We start from the raw sequence: 24,196 nt of genomic DNA on the forward strand, positions 1-24,196 counted from the left end.
TTCCTCGGTCGTATTCCTGGAATTTCTCCCGACTTACGAAGACGACGGAACGTCGAGGATTAATTTGAGAAAGTTTTCCGTTAACGAAGGTAATTATGCAAAAGGTATAGGAATCCAGAAGGGGATTTAAGAAACCATTAAAAGAGCCAACTACGCACGAAAGTTCTATAAAACCTTTTTGCCCAAGCTGGTCACTGAATTTTCTAAATACACCGTTGAACATAATGAAGAAGTTTTATGAGCTGAAGTTTCAATTAAAAAGTATGCGAAGTTATCTAATTTAATGTCTTCCGAAGAGTTGGAACAAAAATTCGATGTTAATTTATATCGTTTCCCGAACGGTCGATTATACGCAAGTTCGAAGTGCATCGGGAACTCACTGGCCAACCCAATAGAGAGACAGAGTGTGTGTGTTTGTGTGTAAGAAAAAGTGTTACTACGGAACATCGAAACACTCCGTTACATAATACGGTAATCACGTAGATGGAAAACGAAGGATAGGTGGTAGCTTGGAGGTGCTGCTTTGTCGGGTGAAGAATATCCTTACCTCCTCAGAAAGCTAGAATATCGGGGCACCACATTTAATAATGCTTCGCTCACCACGAAGGCCACCCAACTCTGCTTCCCTTCTGTCCAATCGATTTCATCGTTAACCCTTTTCGCTGTTGCAAATGACTATAAGATCGATGTATTCTATACAACAGCATACTACAGCAAAATGGTGCCGCGAAATATGTTTTTTTTTTTTTTCGAAAAAACACGGAGACGGCTCTACGTATTCAAAAAGGTAAAATGTATTTCAATTGTTTTTCCTCCACGCGTTAGAAATAATTGATTCGTGGGCATCGAATGTTATTATCCTCCGTGTCTTGATTGCCACGTTCTCGATTTATTTTTCATTTTTTTATGATCCAACGAATAGAGAGGCCCTCGTTCACCACGGTCGAACGTGATCAGGTTTTCCCCGTTCGACTGGATTTATCCGCCCGTTGATTCTCGTCACGTAGAAATCGATTCCGGGCCGGTTGTTAAGAGTCGGTTATTAACGAACCCCGGGGAGGAGCCCGCGAAAAATCGAGGGGATAACGTCACGAACGACGAAAATCAATTGGACGAGTTCCGCGGAAATGGGGACTGCCCATCCATTGATGACTTATAGATAACTTAGGCTCTAGCTTACGTGCTAATAATAGAGAGACCGTTATGATATATATGCGGATGCTGATGGGTGGTGGGAGGGGTGAGGGGGGACGTCCGGTTTGTCTCTTCGATAAATTCCCAAAATGTTCCAGAGGTCGTAATAATTCGTTAATATCGCGAAACGTCACAGAGCTTCTATAATAGAACACGAATTAAGATTTCGAAAAGGTTGTAAGATGTAGTCAACCGAACGATCCCCACTAGGGGTGTGCGAGTACTCGAATTATTCGAATAATGATCAGTCGGCCGAGCCGTGTCGAGCGTTCGAATTCTTCGAGCTACTCGAAATCGACGAACTGTTCGAAAATTGGAGAAATCAAACGCGCTCGTAAGACTTCGATTTACTTGAAGATGAATTATCAACTGTTTTGAGTTACTCGAATGTATTCGAACGGATCGTTCACTTTCGAGTTACTCGTAAATATTCGAATTGCTCCAGTTACTTGAATATGTACCTATTTAATATCAAACACTAATCCGACTGTAAGGAAAAGAAGACTCTAACTAAATGTTTCTGCTTTATTTTCATTTCTTGAAATAGGAAATTTTTTCTTATAGTTAGATTAGTATTCGATAGTAAATAGATAAATATATTCGAGCAATTCGAGCAATTCGAATATATACGAAAATTACTGATCTGTACGAATGACATTCGAGTAATTCGAAAACTTTCGAACTAAAAATTCATCTTCAAACTAAATCGAAGTCTTACAAGTGTTCGAATATTACAAGTAGCTAGAATTTCTTTCGAACAGTGTTTCGATTTCAAGTAGCTCGAAAAATATAAACGTTCGACTCGACTCCGAGCAATCGAAAACTAAGTTCAGTTCAGCTTGCAAATCACGGTTATTCGCACGCCCCTAATCTCCACACTCGTTTCTGATCGCGAAACAGCTTCGACAGCCAGGTTCATTTAGCTGGTCTATCTCGCAAACGACGACGGTGAATATCCCGCAGGGCATTGGTGTAACGTTTTACCTTATGAGAAATCGATCAACGGGACGACAGACGGCAAGATGATGAGAGAGATGGCGTCGTAAAAACGAAACGGAGCGGTCATCTGTGGCGGTTCGGCATGCAGCATGCAGTAATACACACACACACACACACACAGAGGACGAGTATTCGGAGAATTCGCATGCGCCTCGAAAGATCCGTTAAGTAATTAGACGCCGGGGGTGGGCGATGAGTCGTGAATGCGGGTGAAACGATGAACGGCCGTGTAGACGCTCGATGAATGGTCGGAGTTTCGTGCACGGCCGTGAAATCCAAGCGTGTGCGCGACCCGGGTTTACACGAACAAACACACGAACAAACGCGCGTGAACTCTCTACTGATCCGTAGCTTCGCCTAGATTTAACTAGAGGATGATTGTGGTGTCGAGAACAGCGGTGAAGCAGACTATTTCCTGGGTGCTAGCCTATTCCGACAGGTTTCCCACTTCACGTCGGGATTCCTTGTTATCTTGGCCGACAACGCCGAAAATCTTAAATAAACATGTTTACATTGTTTTCTCTAGTATCCTAATGGGAATTGTCCCGTAAATTAACTAAATTAAATTAAACACTATGCCTCTAGAAGTGTTTTTGTACTTTCGAAAACAAAGTTTCGTGTTACTTGGGACACCCTGTAGATAGAGGGATATAGAAAATGTTATTAAAGTTACTATAGATATTTTATAGAGTAAACAGTAATTGTTGAATGTAACCATCCCGATGTCAAGGAAACCCGGCAGAATCTTCGTATTCCTAGGTGATTCTAGCAACGATCGCTACCTCGATCGAAGAGACAGTGATCTCCAGAGAGACTGGACGATCTCCTTTCATTCATCAAACTATATATAACGTGATTGTGAATCTTTGTTGGGCGAATGTCACGTCGACGATAATGTAGGAATCCATATTCCTTGGTACTGCTGCTGCGGCGAACCGATCGCAAACCCCGTTTTCTCTCGAAATCTATGACGTGACCGAACGACAACAAAGAGTCAGCACGCAAACAACGCAACGAGCCTGAATAGTCGATTGCTAACGAGTGATGTAAACAATATCGGTCTACTTCGTCCTACACTTTCTGACGACATGCATCATGCCCGTTACACGATCGTTGCATTACGAAACTCTACGCGACGAGAGAATGGCGAGCGAGAACCGATGGTGCGACGGTGTTGTGATCTTTGATGACGATACAGATATGAATCAACGAATTCCGTATTCTCGTGACGATTACTACCTAGTCGTGGATGGGTGGTAACTGACTCTACGATGCCTGTGATCGATGATTGTATGAATGAAGCAGAATGATCGATGCGACGAGAAGGACAAAAGTCCGCCTCGAAGTCCCAGGTTTTGTTCCCTCGAACACGAAAGGTGAAGAAAAAAAAAAAAACTGATGATTTGGGTAAATCGGATGGAATATGAACGGCCGTGTGCCTCGTCGATGATAGGCTTTCAGAGAGTGAGCATGTCTGACAATGTATGATGGGATGTTTAGCAAGCAATCCAGGACGCGACACGGCTTCTCGAGGTCCGTGAACTGTGGATATTTTACTGTGGATTTTCAGGCTTGTCCAGTGTCGTGGCTAGCAAAAGATCAAACGAAACGGTTGGAGATGATGATAATGGGATGAGGAAGTGAGATATATGGATGGCATCGTTGCTACTGAGACTACTCGGCACAAGGTACCGGGAACAGTGCAGGTGTCCGATATGGGAATCGATGTTAATAGTTGCCATGTGCGAGACAGTGATCCTGGAAGGATGAGCGAAACGATTCTGTCAAGGTGAATCGACTTGTTTCGTGTGGGGGATGAGAGTGCGAGAAAGATACGATCGACGGTGAATTTGAATTGTTAACGACGGATAAAGAAATTCTGAACTGTGGCAAAAGCAACTTTGGACGTTTTGAGGATGAATCGAAGGGAAAAGGGACCATTAACACGGAGGAAGCTCTTGGACGGAGGATACAACTGAGAGATGGTCTGGGACAAAGGGAAAGGGACTGAAAGGGTTCAAGCTGGCTCGGAGAACATTCTTTCTTTCTCTCTGTTAAGATTATTCTCTTTTCCGAATCGACGTTATCCTCGTCAGCTTGAATCTGGTTGGCTATACATCACTTGCCAGCACCCTTGACCTGTACACTCCGTCTGAATGAAAGGAATCGGAAGGAGCAGGTTGTCAGAGTAGATGTGCAAGGTCAACTTCTATTTTCACCCTTGTATTCTTTCGACCAAGGATACAGAATGCCTTTGATGATGAATGGGTCTGAAGGAGAAAGAGGAGAAAAATCCAAGGAGACCGGGGATGCAGGTTTACCAAAGGGAGGTAATAATACGGTTCACCGATGAACCAACAGAAAAACTTCCTTCACCTGGGAGACATCATTGGTCTCGGTTCTCCGATTCTTTCTCGATCCGTCCATGGTAGCACCTGTCAAGGTTTTTTTGTTTTTTCGACATGGGGAATCACGTGTTTCACACTGGTACCGGCAGAGAGAATCGACAGGGTGGCATAATACCGTCGAAACAAAAAAAAAAAATAAGAAAATACGTTTCTTTCCATTCCCCACTCTCCTCGTTCCGATGGTTCTTTGCGATTTATGTGTCTCGTAACTCGATGCTCGCGTGACAAACGTTGTCGAACTAGCTTTCGTCTCCGGCGTCGACAGTCCGAAGAGGATCGATGGAACACGTAAAGCACACGCTTTAGTTTAGGCTCAATGTGGACCTTGCGAGTCGTCCGTCCCGAGATGGCTGAGACGCGTGAGATCGGGGGATGTCCTTCCGAGCAAAGTGTACGTCGATTCGCCACGGTTCCATCTTCAGGAGGGGGGACACCAGGTGGTGAGAGGATTATTCTCGAGGAGGCTAACAATTAGGGTATACCTAGCTGAACCATCACGATTACTGCAAATTCTGGGACACCTCTCCCGATTCATTTGTCAAAACCAGGGGAAAGCAGACGCCAGGAACACGTTTTCGATGGTCCAACCAGTGACGAGGAATAAGAATAGATGTTTCATCCGATGGATTTCTTCGGCCCACTTTTCTGGGGCAACCATTTACATTTTAGTGTCAGTATCCACCGTAGATTGACCGTTCTCAAAACGTACAGCTCACTAAACACGGCTTTTTAAGGTGGTACTACAGTTTAGGTGGAACACCAACTCCTATAAGAAGAAAGGTCTATTCTTATACCTTGTCGGTGGTTCAACGATCCCCCTGAAACGTTTAGCAAGCAACTGTATGTCGCCGTGACACGATTCGGAGGTTCGTGACTGATACTTCGTTAATTTTCGTAAATTCGTACCTGGCTGACAAGTAGAAAAATAAATCTCCGAACACACGAGAATTTATAAACGCGTAGCAGGTTAAGCTAGGTATAACACCTAAACGGAAGGGTGGTACTGGACACCAGACATTTCGAGGATGATGGACATCGAGGCGGGTTAAAACGCTCTGAGCTACGAAAATATACCGTTGGAAGCTTCCTTTCGTTAATCTTTCTTTTTTTTTTTTTTTCGTTTGTTCTTTTTGTTTGGTTTCGTTCACGCACTGTACACGCACGTTTTCTTCGTCTTCTTTTTCTTCTCGCACACGTTTTGTCCTACGACATTCTGTATACGTAGATTACACGATATTCTGCATGGTGGATAGATTTGTGTGTTTTTGCGAGAGATCCGTCCGCGCGAAGGCCACGTGTGCTCTGTGGATCAGTTTCGAGGAAGATGGTTCCAATGAGCTTATTCAGACACCATCCCGGACCCAAGAATTTTTCATCTTCCGAAAATCTATCTCGAACCTTCTTCTCGTTTCTTTTCCCTCGTGGTTCGGTGTGTATCTCTAATCTAACGATTCTAAACACGCGATTACCGTTTTTTCCTCTTTGCCCGTTTTTTCTATTAAAAAAATATTCACATGATACTCGCAACAGGGGAATACTAAAGCTAATTATATCCGTGGATTGAATTCAGATGCGATTTAATCTAGAAACCTACCGGAAAAATCCGTCAAACGCTTCGCTAGAGACTTACTTCTCTCTCGAAAATAAATAGAAGACATATAGGTGGGTGTTGTGTGAACGTGTCACGAGAAAACACCCCTCTAATAAATATACACGGATCTAACCGTAATCGGAACAACGTGTCTCCTATACTAACAATAAAGACGTTCTTCCAATCAGGGTCTATACAACTTTAACGTATCACTAGACATCCCAGAATTCAACAATGTATGTATATATACATATATGTATACATATATATCATCTTCTAAGGCCTACAGATTAGGTACGCACGGTTGTTTTCTCGGGCTCTAACACGTAGAAGCTACCGAATAATGACTTTCCTCAGTGACTTTCTCAACAGAACTTCTCGAAACCCATTACCGAGTTGTTCCCTGGTGTCGCGCGAAAATCGGTCTCAGGGATCGTCGAATTGACTTGGGGGGTTGGGGTGGGGGCTGGGGGTGGGAGGAGGGAACGAACAACGGGGCTTCTCGGGTCTGATTTTCTCGTAAAATCTACGATTTCTTTTTCAACAGGTACAATCGAGTCAAAAAATAGAAACTCTGCGGCTCGATAAGATAACGGATGCCGGGAGGTAAAGAAAACAGGTACGCTAAATATGTGTGTTAACCAGCGCGTATACGAGTCGATGAGAAGTAAAAGAAAAGTGGTCGACGATCTTTCTGAATCTTTAAAAAATATCAATTACTTTTTCCAGATATCGTTCTTGTGAAACAGACTATATCTTGTTCGAACTTAACGGCTTCGGATGATCATCTGTACGAAGTACATTCTATCATGATATATGTAGAAAAAGTAAGCGTATCGGGGCGGTCTTGGTTAGAACGAACACGTTCGAAATTACATTTCTGTGCGAGTTGTGCGCATATAGCTTATATATTAAAGAAACTGGGTCTCGTTCGACCGGTGTATATTCGGCGACAAATTCGGCTGAAATTTTCGTTTTCATACGGACTCGTATACACGCGGGGCATCGTGTGACGCGCACGATTGTTCCGAAGAGAATACGAAATGAACGCGGAAAGATCCGCGGGGACGTATATTATCGACCTGAACGATTCACGACGACCACACGTCGCGCGTGATTTCCTTTGTTTCCTTTCCTCTCTACGAAGCTAGGTAACAGAGACATCCACGTACCGACATTCTCTCTCTTCCAACCACACGGGCACAATCTCTCCCTTCCTCTCACGACGATATCAACGACAAGACGTCTCGATCTTAAATCGTTTCTGGTGTATGTGTGTCTGTGTGTGCGCGCATCATCAACTGCTTCGAGATCGTCACACCCCTCGTCGTTGTCTCCGAAGATGAAGAGTTACACCAGACTCGGTTTTTCTCTCGTACGAGTATTTTTCGATTCGAAATCGAGACGCAAGGTTCGTGCTAGCCCTTTGCTCCGTCTCTTTTCTCTCTCTCTCTCTCTCTCTCTCTCTCTCTCTCTCTCTCTCTGTTTCTTTCTGGACAGCTACGAGAGAGATCGTTAAGAAGAGAAGGTACTCACACGGAAGAACCTGCGTCGCGCACAAGGTCCTGCATTACAAAGAAACTTACTTGCCGTTTGAAGTTCATGTCGTGCTTGTTGAAGTTGTGCGCGTGCAACGCGAGCGCGCCCTGCGCGGCCGGCTCGATATGTTTCAAGTGTTGCTGGATTTGCTGCTGATACTGCAACTGCATCAAATGCTGCTGGTGCTGGTGCTGCTGTTGGTGTAGCTGATGGAGATGAGACTGATGATGATAGGGTGGAGGATGATGCGGATGATGGTGGTGGTGATGCTGATGGAGAAGATTACGATCGCCGTAACGATCGGTATAGGGATTGACCACGCCGGTGGTAGCGCCCGACGAGATGCCGGCCAGGCACGAGGAACCGCCCCCACCTCCAAAGCCGCTCATTGTCCCACCTGTCGAACCGGCAAGCAACGAATTGGTTAATGCCGTGGACGACGTAGAGTGACCGTACGGTACCAACGAGGTCATCACGGACGGTCCCCTGGCCAAGGCCAACGTGCCGGGCTGCTGCGAACCACCCATGGCCGTCACCAATCCCTGTCGAGTATGCGACTCGATACCACCCGTGGTTAGCTTAGTTTGCGCATGTTGTTGCTGTTGATATTGTTGTTGTTGTTGTAACGATGATTGTTGCAATTGTTGATGCTGTTGCTGTTGCTGATGCACGCCACCACCGTCCCCGCTGGGAACGGCGGTGGCTTTCAACAGCTGTTCCCTCAGTCTACCCCCGCAATCCTTAATACGCTGAAACTCGTTCTCGAGCAACGCCACCTCCTTCTCCAGCGTTTGTATGCGCGCGTCTTTAGTCTCCATGATGGCCGTCAGGGTGGTGCTACCGGGCACGCCGCCTGGAACCGCCACGCTACCTCCGAGGACGGTACCGCCGCTGCAACCGCTCCCGCCACCTGATACGCTACCTCCTAGGCCAAGACCCATGCTTCCGCAGGCGACCGCTGCTCCGGAGGACGCGGTCGAGGCGTACGCCAGCTCCAACTGCGTCTGGAGGCTCTTCAGGCTCTCGTTCGTCGCTTTGAGCTCCTTTACAACACAAGCAATAGGGGCACACGGTTACACACGTCAACGGTGTTTTCCGCCCGGTTCTCGTGTCTCTCTAGGCGAACGTGCGAGGGTTTTTTTTTTTTTTGTTTGGATTCTTACTTTTTTTTTTTTTGTTTGGTTTGCAATATTTTGTAGTTGTTGTATATATATATATATATATTTTTTTGGTACTGTTACTTCTACGTATTGTTACTTTTTTCTCTTGGTGTGATGTATGCGGTGGTTTCGTAGAAGGGAGATGATGTATTATTTTTTTTTTTTTTTTTACGGTGATCTGGTGCAGCCTCGCTAACGCACGAAAATCTGTCCCGTGTGGTTCTCAGTTTCTTGTTTTTGAGTTAATGGACGATCTCGGACCCCCGGGAACTTGTCCACTGCACGCATGTATTCCGTGGGGTGAGATTTCGAAGCTTTCTCGATTGGTGTGCACTGATCGAGATTCGGAATTCTAACGATAATATCGACGATAAGTCAGAGACCAACTGTCTATCGATTAATTTCACGATTATTTCGTAGAATTGTTTCAAACGATTAGAAAATAAAATAACATGTTATTTGAAATAATATTTTAGATAATATCATATCAGAAATGCCCAGGTCTGGGGACGACAAACTCGTTGGTATTATTTCTCGTAGGTACATATCTTGTGTACGAATCAGCTACAATTTATCGAACATTAAAGTCTGACAATTCATCGAACATTAAATTCTGAATTATTTTAGTTTATGTCTACAAGAATAGGACTATATCAAGCGATCCCAATTAGGAATCGACAGAAATTATTCCTTTTCAAATATCCCTCGTCGCGTGCAGTAGACAGAAAAATTTCAAAACGATTCCCACCACGATGGTTTCCACACACGGGACAGTCTCGAGGAAGCGGAAGTGGCACCGGCCAGCAGCGTCCCGGTTGACGAAAGAAAAGCGACGTTCCGCCGAGCTTCCTTCATCCATCGTACAATCACATCTCCAGCCGGGTACTAATTTTACGCTCCTCCGAATGACCAAGGTTGCCGACAAGTATACATTAATCACGAAGCATTTCTCATTGCTTTTCTGATATCTCGTGGTCGACAAGAAAGAAGAGAAAAAAAAAAATAGACAACAGAACCGGCGAGATCGCGAACGGGATCCTCTGAACGCGTCGCTGTACAGGAGACACCCACCGATCACCGATCGCATGTCCACGATCGTCAAGGACTGAAAAGTGTTCTTTCTCTCTCGATCATATCCCGCGGACGCCTCCGATCGCAAGGTCACTTCGAACGAGCGATGGTTGGCTTCTCCAACCATTATGATACAGAATTTTTCTCCGTGAGCCCTTTCCTCTTTGTTCCCCCGCCGTATTCTCACGAACACGGCAGAACGATCCTCTTGCGGACGCCGGGCGCCGCCGCAGTTCTTTCGCCCACCGCGACGTACGGCCGACATCGTTGTCCATATTTCTGCGCGCGGCGTTTCGATGGTATACACACTTTCTTTTACTATTTTTTGTTTTTGCTTTTGTTTTTATATTTTTTGCTTCTGTTTTATTTTCCTATCCTCTCTATGGTTCCCACCTGTATACACACCCCGATCGAACGGTCGAGAACAACCGATCGCGCATCCGATTGGCGAACGGATATCACACACACACGCTCCACACGATTGCTAAACAAGGTGTGTGTGTGTGTGTGTGTGTTTTTTTTGTTCCGTGTTTATTTACATGAAATTTTTAAAGATCGAAACGCGGCCACGTCGCATGGACAAGATGAGTAATACAAGGGTGGGGTGTGCGCGCGCGCGAGCAATGCGTATCCACGACACGTCTAAGGAGAATGTGCCACTGCGACATGGTGTGCAATGTGTGTGTGGATGCTTCTTTGTTTTTTTTTTCTTTTTCTTTTTTTTCACGTGCTGTTGATGGAGAACGAGGAAGAGATCGAATGAACGATAGTGTACACGCGATGAAAAACAAGGGTGATGTGATCGTTTTGGACAATGAACGATGGATAAGTATTTCGTGGATACGCATTCCGGCGAATATGTGTGTATTTATATATGACTATGTGTACGATGAGTTCTACGAGTGATCGCAAACCGATCTGTCGAGAGTCGTGTGTATAAGACTTTCGATAGATCTTGGAATTCTCTACCGAATCATTAGATACCGTGACTTTAAGGGGTAGTATTCTACTGCAGCCGGTCGGAAAAATTGAGATTTTCTTTATCTTTTACTTTTATGTAACTCGGGCTCCTGAGAATGTGTTTCCGAAGCATTATGACGAAATTCGTTAAATTGTCAAACCTATAGAATAATAAAGGATACTTGACCAATCAGGCCCCACCTTGTGTACGGATCTTGAGCAGACGTGTCGCTATCATCCGTATCAGAATTAAGTCGAAATATATTTCTTTCTTAATTTTACACTTTCAAATCACAAAAATCGATTGATTAATTTTCAAATCTGGTACTATGCAGCGCCATCTTTACTTTATATTTCCAACCAAAGAAAATTTTATTTATAGTTCAAGGATCTAATAAATATAGCGTAAAAATCTTTCGTTAAGTCCTTAACCCTTTGCTCTATGATTTTCTTGACGTCTGCAGTCTCCCAGATTACATTGTTATCGATAGTTTCCCAGAAACAAAAGGAATTCTGTACCTATCGTAACTGTACTTTTACTGTAAAAGTTGAATATTAATACCAGCAACGTGGTACTTTACTTCGACTCGAAGAAACCCGAATAATATTCTTTTTTGTCGAATCGATTTTCAAATCGTCAACACGAGTCTGACTGGATGTTATAGGGCGAATAGTTAAGAATTCCTGAAAAAATTCAACAAAATTGCATGTCACAGTAGAATACCCCCGTGAGACGCGAATCTCGAGCTCGTCGACCGACTGTCGGAAGAAAATGATGGCCAGTCGCGCAGAAACGACTAGGGGTTGCGGTCGGCTTGCGACCACTCGAGAGTCGGGTAAAAAAAAAAAATGAAATAGAACACGCAAGAGGTGTTAAACGGTAGAGGATAAGAGACAGTAGATTACGCGAGGAGAACGTCGTCGTATTATCGCATGTCGCACCAGGTCGGTGCCAAACAGTCGCAAAGTCCTCCCTTGGGCCTGGAAACGGCTAGCCTTGACGCGACTTGACGACTTTCGGACCGTCCCGCTGCTCGTGCATCGATTACGACGATTGGCCATGATAGCAGTAGCAAGTCGTGACGGGCATGAACGTGTCTGAGATGTACAAGAACGAGAAGAGAGAGCATATATATATATAGATAACTGGGCGGTTAAAACATTCAGTGAGTCACAGCCGAGTATATATCAAATCAACAAAAAAATCAGACAGATTAAACGTGAATTGTACAGACTGAATGAAATGGTGCAAATTATAACGAACACCCTGTATACACTGCGTGGTATAACTATAAAACCACCCTAAAATATTCAATCCTTATGTATTATAAAATAAAAATGAGCCACTTTTTTCTGGGGAATATAATCTATCTTTTGTGGAGAAACATTATTTCTCAACGCGATTATAGACATGACACATACTTGGTTCGTTTTTATTTTAACCACAATAGGATAACAATTGAAATTTTTTTGGTGGTTTTATAGTTATGCCATACAGTGTATGTATATACAGGGTGAGTCATTCCGAAGTACTAGCTAAAATAACTATTGGTTGTATCAAAAAACGTTTTAATGAATTATGTAGCATTTTAAGGGACGCATCGAATGGATATAATTTGATTTTGTTTGTATATTATTTTTTTGAGATTTCAAGATGACCTTGAGTTTTTTCGGGGTCAACGCGACTCAGAGATCTATAGCGTAGAGGAGAAAGATCGATCTTGAAAAAACCCATGGTCACTTTGATATCTCGAGAAAAATAAGATATAAAAAAAATCACAATTGTAGCTATTTGATGGGTCCCTTGAAATGCCTGCATGATAAAACGTTTCCTGATACACTCAATAGGTAACGAGTTATTTTATATAGTGGTACGACTCACCCTGTACATATACATATAGAGAGACAGATAGTTTATACGTATTGTACGTGTGACGTAAAGAGGACAAACACATTCTGTAACGTGTAAAAATATACATATTTAAGAGTAACCACTCGTCTGTGTGGTGTGTGTTCGTATGCGTATGTGTGGACATGTGTACACAGGCGGAGTCGACGACTACGGGACCTAAATTGCGCTGAATACTATCGCTCCGATTGTAAATGGCGTTCAGATATAGAAAGGTGGCTTTGGAAAAATCGTATATCTTTCGACAGACATTCACAAAAATGATTGTTCTGCACAGAGAAACACAGGCTGCTGATGAAACGTTAACACCAATAATAGATGATAGTTCACGAGAGACAAAGTCAGGTCCCCGTTTTCAGTTGCCTCGGGCGGTGTACACGGGACGTGATAGAAATGAAAGTTGCACATTCAAAGAAAATGATCGAATGATTAGTGCTTCTCATACGGGACGAATCAAAAGTCTCGCGAAGGACCGACGCAGTACCCTGGGTCCTCCAGCTTCAGGTCGTGAAAATTCAGATTAACCTGTATAAATAACATAAGAACTATCATCGATGTTTGCTTCTATCTAGTTACTGCGATCGTGTTTGCTTCGTCAGATTTTTCGGAAGTCTGGAAAAACGAGGGGACTGTGCACAGGTGTCTGGATCGATTGTTCGCATTTTTCTCCATCGATCGGAAAAATTTACGATAAATCCAGAATTAGAACGGCGATCGTGATCGAATATCTTTTGTGGTGCAAGGTGAGGGTAAGCGAGTGTACATTGAGTGGTTACATACCTTTGAGCTGTTAAATAAGAAAAATTAAACATGTACATTTTATTCGCTTAGTCGGAAATTACAAATTTAAGTTCAAACAGCTGCCAATTGATATTTTCAACATCGGCTTCGATAACCACTGGTTTCTCTTTTCTACTATAATATGTAATTGAAAAAACTTGTTTCAGAATTTTATCCTTTGCCTTCTGTCCACAGAGATACATCCAGTATCGCAGATGGTGTTTCTATAAAACGGGTTATAATAAAATGGCAGCCATTTTCTTCTGTTCATAGATATATAGCTCAAATTTACAGAAATTACTAAGGAAATAAAATATAATAAGATGTATATGTTGAATTTTCATTAAAAACTAATTCTGTAAAGGCCAAAGAAATTTTTTCATTTTTCCCTCTTACTTAACAGCTCAAAGGTATGTAACCCTTTAATATCGACGTGCACTCCTGTCGGTTCTGTTCAGTGCATGAATTTAAACCGACGATTTCAAGGATATCTCTCAAAGAAGTTTCATTTCGATTCGGTGCAATGTGCAACGCGCGGTGCAGCGATAACGTGATCCACACAGAGGCGCGTTTACGCTCGTCTATCCGTTGCATATTTCCTTGCGTCTCTCTCTCTCTCTATCGACGATCAATTGGGCCACGACCGTTCGTGGCTGAAATTATTAATTTTCAACCAGTTTCCTCTCCCTCTCTCTCTCTCTCTTCGCCTCGATAAATACAACCGCGCGTGCACGGGAAGATTTAATTAAAATTATTTTCAGTCCGAGAGCCTCTGGTTTGGAAAATACATCGCTCGGACATTTCGTCGCCGTATCAACCGATTACGAATATTAATTTCGAAACTCGATAGCAGAGAATTTGTTTCGGGACCTCGTATATATTACAACATATTTTTCTTATAGCTTCGGGCCCTGAAAATGTGTTCCCGAAGCGTTGGAGCGAAATTCGATAGAGGAGAATTTCTTTCGAGATTTCGTGAATACGAGAAATCGAGAGAGAACGCAGGAGAATACGCAATCGAGGGATCGAGTGGAACGGGCCAGGCGTGACTTTTGACTCGAACACCGGGGGATCGTGTGGCATACATACCGTGGGCATTCCCGAGGGCATGATGTCTCCAGCAGGTGTATACACACAATGTATATACGCGCATGTAATATATATATATACGTATACGTCGTTTTCAAATTGGAGGTTGGCGACAGATTAATGTTCATCGGATATTTATACAAGATTTCGCGCAAGAGAACCTTCGTCGATACTCCTTGTCGGTGTTTTAATTCATTAGTCAATTCACCGTGAGTTTTCCTTGTTGGGAGATTCAGGTCGACGGGGGACAGCGATGAGAATTCAACGTTATTTAATAACAATATGGAATTAAAAATATTAATTTTCCTATGGTCACGAAATTCGGTTCCGTTTAACGGGACCCTCGACTCGGTCCAATTGCGCGAAATTCCTCCAATGGCTGACGCAAAGAAACGTTTAGGTGAATTAGTAGAGAACATCGACGGTCACTTCATCCACGCGGATCAATCAGCTCACGGCGTGATATTTCAATGATGGACACGACTGTGTGAGGTGAGATTGAGGGTGTGGTTTAGTGGATTTCGGTGGCAAGGTTGTGTAACGGCTGTCCCTTCTCGGTTTCGATCGGTTCAATTACGAGATTATTAATTTATATGTTTGATCAGTGTGTATGTGTGTGTGTGTGTGTGTGTGTGTACCTGTTGGGTCCTCCCTTGGCGGGGCCTGGATCGGGGAAGAGGTGTCACGTGCATGTCTTCGGCCACGAATTTTTGGACAGACTCGAGGAGACTTAAACCAGTGATTGGTGAAGGTGGTGGTGTTGTTGATGATTGATCATGAAGGTGGTTTTCATGGCGTTGGTGGACATTGACGAGCGTGATGATGATGGCTGATCATGTGGTGGTGGTGGTTGTTAGTAATTGTTGTTAGAACTGGGGGTGAGTGACGAATGGGGCGGATGCGGGCGTGATATTTTCACTCCTCCCGTTTCGGGGTAGGAGGTTGCTAAAACGTCTTATCACCTACACATCCAAAGCAGCTCATTCCACGCATTCCAATCGCAACACTTTTGTTCCTTTTCTTTTTTATCGTTTCTGCAATTATTTTTTCTTTTTCTGTCTGGATCCGTGATCTATCGTCGCATTCGTACGATTATGCTCGTTTCATTTTTTTTTTTTTTTTATTATTATTATTACTTTGTTCTCAGTCCCCTTTTCCGGAAGTCCTCGTCGACGTCTCGTATTGTCGTCGTTCGATCCGCAGGGTGCAAAGAAGAAGACAGAAGGAGGTGAAAGAGGCAGAGAGAAAGAGAGACAGAGAAAGAATGTGAGAAACAGACGAAATTATCGGTCTAGCGGAATGATCGCGACTCGGTTGATTGAATGACAAGGGGGTGAAAGAAAGAGAGAGAGAAGAAGAAGAGTCTGCGCGCGTTCCTTGCATATCTCGTTTCTAGGAGACTGATTTTCCCGTTGCATGCTTTGTAAGGGATACGGATGGCACGGTTTGACATACTTCATTGGCATCTCGACGCAATCCACGTTCAACCTTGAGTTACACGTGCTCCCTTTCGTTCAGTTCCGTTTCTTTATTAATAAACACCAAATTCCGGATCGAGAACAGAACAAGCTAACAGGCATGCATATCGTTAAATAATAATATCCTCGCATCCCGGGATCCAGGAAGATTCCAACGAAGCTTCCTGCTTCGTCGAGTCTCGGGGTATTAATTATCCTGCGGAAAATATAATCTCCTACCCTTTAAAAATCGATCCCCAGCTCATGGAAACTTAATGGAATCTCATAAACCGTTATGCTGTGGTGTACAATATCCACGGGAACAGAACAAACATTATTATTTTCCGTTATTCGCGAATAAATCCTGGGACTATATTCGTCGTTCGAAATAAAATTTGCCCAACTCTGCGGCGTCGATGCGGGCGGGCCGGAAAGCCCGCGCCAGACGATCCCCGTGAACCGAATATACCATTAGTTCTTGACCCAATTAATCGAATAATAAAATGCATTAGTCTATATTAGACTGCGGATATTTATGCAGACATAGATATTTATCGGCTAATCTGAAAGAGCCAGAGTTAAACAGGAGTTTCTTTAACTTTATTTATTATTCTACCAGTTTCTAGATCAAATAAAAATCTTTTTAAACTTTATCTAGCTTTTAAGTTTACTTAAAATCTAGATTGCTATAAGTGCATAAAATCCGCAGTCCGTGGATAACACAGATCTCTCCTCATTTCGATTAATTCAATGATGTACATAATAGCGTATCATGGAAACCTTATCACGTCATAAATATTCTAACTATTCATCGTATTGGGCCTTCACCGTCAATTCTAACCGAATAATTATTTCCTTCTTTCCGTGTGCTGAGAACGAATCACGAATTCGACTGGATACTGATCTTCGAGCGGTGTTTCTTCGTGGATGAAGTATGTCAGTCGTCGTCACAGGGGAGGGAAGGGGGTGAGGGATGAAAAGAATCGTTACATTGATGGGTGGACCACGGGGGAGAGGCTAAGAGGGTTAAGAATCGAGGGGGTGGTGAGTGGGTGCTGCTAATTCGACGGTAAAAAGAATAATTTTCCGGTGACAGGCGGCTGCGGTGTGCTGGTTGTGCAAATGGTTTCGTTCGTTCGATGCCTCGTGAACCAAGGGCCGAGACACACACACACACAGATCTGGCGCACGCTTCCGGTGTGAAGAGAGAAAGAAAGAATAAGAGAAGCGACGACAAAAAATCCCGTCTGGGTAAATGGTGTTCATCTGTCCCCGACTTGGGGCCGAATGGGCCCAGCCGTGGTGCACAGCGTGACCAGATTGAGGGATTCTGAGGGAATGGCGAACTATACTGTCATGGTAGTGGGGAAAAGTAAAGTAATGATGTAGCAACTGTAACGTTGCGATTGGTTACGACACTTGGCTAGGCTTGGAGTCGGTTTTGTGATGAGGTTATATTATGGTTGTCATTACTATACGTTTCCCCATTACCTAGATTATGTCATCCACCATTTTCCCTAGTTGAGGGATTTTGCTGGTCACGCTGGTGGTGCAATAGATTCTCTGTCCTCTATATTCTGTGCGATAATTTTATTTTCTTCCCATCTCTCGCGAATCCCGTGAATGCCGCTCAAGCCAAGTAGACTTTCACCTAAATCCTAGATTCTAACACAGGCACATACACGAAAAAATGCAGGGGGTGTTCGACGTGACCGGCCGGATGCGAGGTCGCTGCGGAAATTCATTGCCATTTTTACCCCCACGTGTGTCTTGTGTCTGTCACGAGCGCGTGGACACGTCGGATATTGCGGTTAAACAAGGTCTGACTGGTGACGGGAGATTCTACTGCGCACCGACTGACCTGATTACGAACGGGGGAGGCTACTTCACTGGGGTCGCTCGTCTGAACATGACTGGACCATTCTACTGATTTCCTTTCGTAGAAAAAGGCCTGTTTCTATAGTATCTTACGTCTGATCAGCGCAGATCAATTCTACTAGGCTGTCAAGTTAACCTCTTGAGGGATACTGGCACGTATGTGAATGTTTAGTTTTTCACTAGGAAACTAATAACTCAATATTCATTAGGAAATTCCCTAAGAAGAAAGGATATTCTACCAAAAAATTGCCGTTCATATTGATAAATATATGTTAACTAATAAGAGCCCAAGAATAAGAAAACTGATTTTCCTGGTATTACTAAGTTGGTCCTTGAAGAGGTTAAAATAACATGTTCTACCGAGACTGTGTTCCGTTTCTATTTTACCACAATATCGTGCACAACTCTTACGATTACAGCACCTTCTGATTCTCCTTCTATCCCGTCTAATTTTCGTTTTACCATCTCGTATCACCGCAATATTCGAAAACGTAATTCGGATTAATATCTCAGATACCCGTAGAACACCTTAGACCACCGGGACACAATAAGCCAGGATATTAAATTCCATTCGATACACGAGCATAAACGTGCTCGATCATATTGATTCAGCGACACCATAGGTGCACAGCCGACGTTTGTGCAGTGTTGAATTTCATGCTTCGATTAATCGCCCAGGAAAGGTAACTGGTTCTTTTTTTTTTACTAATTTCAAGCACAACGCAATATAAAATTATTCGACACCATCGGAAAATATACAGGGTGAACGTTTATCCAGAGCGACTTCGCATCCAGGCTCAGACTAAATGGCAGAGGGGCAGGTAGTGCTACGAACGTGAACGAGTTTTCCGGTCGGCTACGACCGTTCTAACACGAAAATTACGTGAGGTATGCGAACATGAACAAGTATGTTCTATGAGTAAAAATAAGAAGAACATGTTATATAAACATAGGTCTGCGTATCTTACCTTTATAATAATTTTTATTATCATGTTTTATTAGATTGAAAAGAAGTTTATTTTCGGAGAGTGAGTTTATTACTCTCCGAATTTTATTTTTATGTAGCTTTGGTTCAGTGAATGCACTATGAATCCTTCTATTAGTTCTTGCAATGAATTGACGTGTGAACGATACACAATCGTAACAACGAACTCGCTATTGACTTTAGGTTTCATACTTTTATTATAACTTTTTTATAAAGCGTTTACAGACTTGTGTTCATATATTTTGTTTTCTGATTTTTATATAGAGAACATACTGGTGCAGTTTAATCGTTTAATCCTGGGTCAGCCTATATAAATATTTGCTGTGTGACTGTGGTAGGCGCGTCAGCGACAGAGTATAAATGCTACGAGAATAAGCGTTGCGCCGTGACACCGATGGAAACCGTCCAAAAGCTCTCGCGTTTATAATTCGTCCATTTCCGGGAACCGATTCACGTGAACTGAACGCAACGACGTGGGGTCTTACCAACCGGATTGTGAGAAAATAAAAAATAAAAAACTATAAGATTCCTCTCTACAGGGAGCGTACTTTGACAATTGAAAATTTTCTATTCCTATCCTGTATTGCCTGAGAAAAGTTTATGTTTTTGATTTAATTTATGAAGAATCCATGTCTTTAGTAGTTCGAAATTATGGCGAATATAATTGTATTAATCGTATATAATTATGAATATGTCAATAAACCCTGTGAATCCCTGGACTTCTCCAGTTCCCAAGCCTCTTTCAGGCATAGAATATACATATATGTAGAACGTAATTGTTACCTACAATTGACTAATTCTAATTGGATTGTATACTAAAGGGTTTTGATACCAGTATATATCAATAAATAAGTAAATAAAAATGGAGAAGAGCTCCCTGTAATATCTATTTTTCCCTTTTTTTCTAAGCAGAGAGAACAGTCCGCTTCTCGCCGTTAGCACGGATTCACCACGAGAGATGAATGCGGGCTCGTTTGCTTCGGGGCTCGTTTCACGCTCTCCTTGTGCGCCCTTTTTGCACGGATAAGGAGAAACACCATCGTGTTTTAGATACCGTTGAAACGATAAAAAACCGCGCGATGGAATGGAACCGGTTACCCAAGAAAACGGACATTTTGCAGAACACGGAGATCTTCTTTCTACCGATAAATCATCACGGAAGCAATGTCCGAACCTTAAGGTTTCTTCTGCGTTCCAGAAACGAACGTTCGAACCAGGAAATTCGAAGAAAAAAAAACATACCACGTCTGTCTTCTCGTCATGACGGTTTTCACGATGCTTTCGGACGTTTCGAATCACAGAACGAGAGGAAAGACACGATCGGTGCGACAGAACGGGAATTTAGGCGATGGAAATGATATAGTGTGTGCTCCATAAGAAAAAACCCTCGAGGTTATCGTTCATGCCGCAACTCAAGCGGTTTCATACATTTTTCTACATTTTCCACTTATTTTTTCTACGTAACTTTCAGAGGCACCCAATGCGTTCCCACAATCACAATATATCCTTTCCACCAGGTACATTAACCCTTTAAGTGTTATTTCATTTTGAAAACTTGCACTTGCGTGCTTAATTAATTTTAAGCTACCGTACGAGTGTACTCGACAAAAAAGCAGAGTACATGCATTTGCTGTAAAATTGAAATAAATTCTAATAAAACCACAAAATTACTCTAGCGTTAATTGAACGTCATCTATTCTCAAAAAAAGTCACTGCCTTTTCAAACAGCCTTCGTACATACACTGCTGCATATTTCTTTGTTTTTTCAAATAATTCTTTCTTTTTGTGTTTCCTTCTTTTTCGTCCTAAAATATTCTACAATGCGTTAAATTTACTACTAAATTTCCCTTAAACAGCAAATGCAAATTTTCTTTTGTATCGATGACGAGTACACACGTTATTAAACAAAACAGTGCCACCTTTTCATGACGAGTATACTCGGCATAGACAAAAAAAATGTCACCGTTTCATGAAGAATATACTCGACACAAACATCGAAAGGGTTAATTACAGTGCGTAGCTGCGTGCTGGGTGATCGCGACGCGTACTCGCGTGCCAGGAAAAATCGGTCCGTGAATGTGTGTCCTGTATACATATATGTATACAATAATACCTCTGAACGTGTGTGCTGCTGTTCGTGTTTTTGAACGTGATTCTTTCCCGAGCCCGATAAACGTCATGGACTGAGAATGAATGCGACCGAGGAGATTCCTCCGGTATGGTGTAAGGGGGTGGGGGTAGTTCGGGCCAGGAAATGTATACGTACTCGTGCGTCGAGAACGGAAAGTAGAGAGAGAGCCGTCGCGGCGATTCCGAAAGCTACGTTTCTCCCGGTTTCAGCATAACACGTACCTTGTGTGTGTTCCGTGTTTCTTTCCCATTGTCTCCGGGGGTGGGGGGTTGAGAATGGCCCCAAGAAACGTGTTTGCTCGTGCGAAAATTCGTGCGTCCTCGGGGGACAGATCGCTTGCCTCGAGTCACGTGGGACATTTTTGCGATAGTTTTACTACTCCTTCCTTTATTACATTCTTTGTACAGTAGACTCGCGTTAAAGTAGCGGTGTGGGTTCTCGAGGCAGTGTTTTTCCTGGAAACGCTACTTTAACGTAAGCCAACGGGCATGCAGGAACTCGTGGCAGTTCGGTCGATCCACCAATTGGATCAGAACTTTGGTTACAAATGACGACCGATAGTGTGAGCTGGTTCGTTCCTACCGTTACTTTAACGCGAGTCTACTGTACTTTGACAAAGTCCTTGAAGCCCAAAATCTTAGGATAGGGGATTCTTACAGCAGAAACCACACTGGTAGCGTCTTGTGCGCGTCTCGAGAGCTAAGCATCTTCGATCCCCCGACGAGGAATAGAACCATCGAACAACGATCACTCGTTTTCCTATAGAAAAAACGATTGCGTTTTTTCCCTTTTCTGCACGGATTCGCGCAATATACGGCCGGCTGATACACGGCCTGATTACACAAGGGGGCGGGGGGTGTGTGAGGGGTGGTGGGAAGAAGGGGTGAAGCGTGAAATGACGCGGGTTACCAAGAACACACTGAAGCCACTCTGGCAGCGCAATAACACTCCACTACTTTAGCAAGCAATAACTACTACTCTAAACGTAGAACACAACGATTGGCGCAGCGATTTGAAAAGAATGTTGAATATCCCTGGTGATTATATTCAGGGTGTCCCGAAATATCTTCGACTCCCGGAAATGAGGGGTTCCTGGGATGATTTGAAACAACTTTTTCCTCAGCGAAAATGTTATCCGAGGCTTTGTTAACGAGATATTAACGAAAAACCCGGACGCGTTGGGCTACGCCCTACGATTGGTAACGAACGCTACCGCGGAAGCTCGGCCGACAGACGCGCGCTCTGATTGGTCGGGGTTTTTCGTTAATATCTCGTTAACTAAGCCTCGAATAAAATTTTTACTAAAGAAAAAGTTGTTTCAAATCACCCCAGGAACACCTTATTTCCGGGAATCAAAGCTATTTTGGGACATCCTGTATAGAGCCGAGCCCCGCGCGGATGTACGCGTATCCACCTTCGAACGAGCTAAATGTTTGTGTGTGTGTGTGTGTGTGTGTGTGTGTATTTGTGTTTGTGTGTGAGAGAGAGAGAGCCGCGCGATATGTGCTCGCTCGTAAACGGATGCGCGTACCCGTTTTACCGTAATGTAATCGCGTACCCACGTTTGGTACGAAACGATACACCCGATGATAAAATAATATGTACATTGACGGTATGATGAGCGTGACACAATCGTCGATCAAGTGATTTGTGATATACATATATAGAGAGAATAATAATAATAATAATAATATATGGATATGAATATGCCGACATGGGTAGAAATAGCTTAAGGACCTGCTTCTGGGCCATCGACTGCATCTGCTGGAACATGATCCTTTCCTCCTCTTTTCCTGGAACAGCAGAAAGCAACGAGAAGCTCTTGGGGGGTCTGCTCGGTGTCCAGTATTTCGGACGGTCTCTGTCTGCGTTTCACGATTTATAACATCAATTTTATTTCTCGTTAATTGGTCCCATTGAGTTCGTGTGATATTTGAAGTGGTGGTGGGGTTGAAGAATGACGAGATGTACTTTTGAAGGGCGACGAGAATGACGAGAAGCTTTGCTCGATGAAGGTTTCACGAGAGTGCAATGGCGACGAACAGGGACGGGGAGAGACTCGCTAATGCGTGCTAAAGTCCGTGGGCTTGTCAGACGTTTTTGATAGTTCTGGGCCCGATATTTCTCGGGAATACGGTTTCAGGGAACAAGTTCCTCGAAATCAGCTCGGGTTGGGAGGCATTCTCGTTTCGAAACGAGCTCCTTTTGTGAATATTTACTCGGGAACGAGACACTCTTTAGTCATGAAGATAATTGGAGGTTATCATGAATGATTTATACAGGGTGCGGCAGAATTATATGTACAAACTAGTACGAGGTGATTCCTAATGAAAAAATAAAATTTTTTCATTTAAGCCTAGCGCGTCTGTTCATTGCATTCCGTTTCTACTTACTATTATGGTGAATGCACGTGTTTCATATTAATTTTCAAAGTTGATATTCTCGAAATCGAAGCCTTGAATATAAAAATTTTATTCCATATTTTGTTCATATTTTTCTATAAGGAATCACCTCGTAACCGCTTGTACATGTTATTCGGTCGCACCCTGTATGTGTGTGTGTGTGTGTGTGTGTGTGTGTGTGTGTGTGTGCGTGCGTGTGTGTGTGCATGTGTATGTTATGCTAGAAAATTTTCCAGGGGACATAACCGCACGATATCGCACTCAATGTTTCCAGGGGACTCGGGGAAATTCGGCGAATATCGATCGTTACCGTTTTCGCCCCAACCCCGTTCTCTATATAACCATCCCCTTTATGATTATTAGCCCCGAGAAATAGTTGGTGTTTCGCGGGGGGAAAGGGGTAGGCGTGTAATCTCACGGAAATGGAGAACGCACGGTTCAACCGAATCCCGGTTTAAATTGATAGAAACTTCACTTCCAGGAATTCACGCTTCTCTCTTTCCATGTGTACATGGCTCGTTTCTCCGACCACTAAGAGGACAGAGATTAGGCAATATGAAGATTTCTAAGATTCTAATCCCTCCATTGAAATATAGATTTCTTTTGGGGCACGGGGTGGGGGAGTGTCGGTGCACTATCGTGA

General features: G+C 43.3%; 1 protein-coding gene across 1 annotated transcript in view; it reads right to left on the minus strand.

Moving 5' to 3' along the window:
• LOC107191783 (trichohyalin-like) overlaps nt 1-24,196 on the minus strand; it is a 72,753-nt gene that overhangs the window by 18,654 nt on the left and 29,903 nt on the right. The window contains 1 exon segment of the mRNA XM_015580890.1: nt 22,889-22,944. Coding sequence (XP_015436376.1) covers nt 22,889-22,944 — 56 coding nt within the window.

The sequence above is a fragment of the Dufourea novaeangliae genome, unplaced genomic scaffold (genome assembly GCF_001272555.1).
Source record: "Dufourea novaeangliae isolate 0120121106 unplaced genomic scaffold, ASM127255v1 scaffold228, whole genome shotgun sequence".
NCBI classification, from domain to species: Eukaryota; Metazoa; Arthropoda; class Insecta; order Hymenoptera; family Halictidae; genus Dufourea; species Dufourea novaeangliae.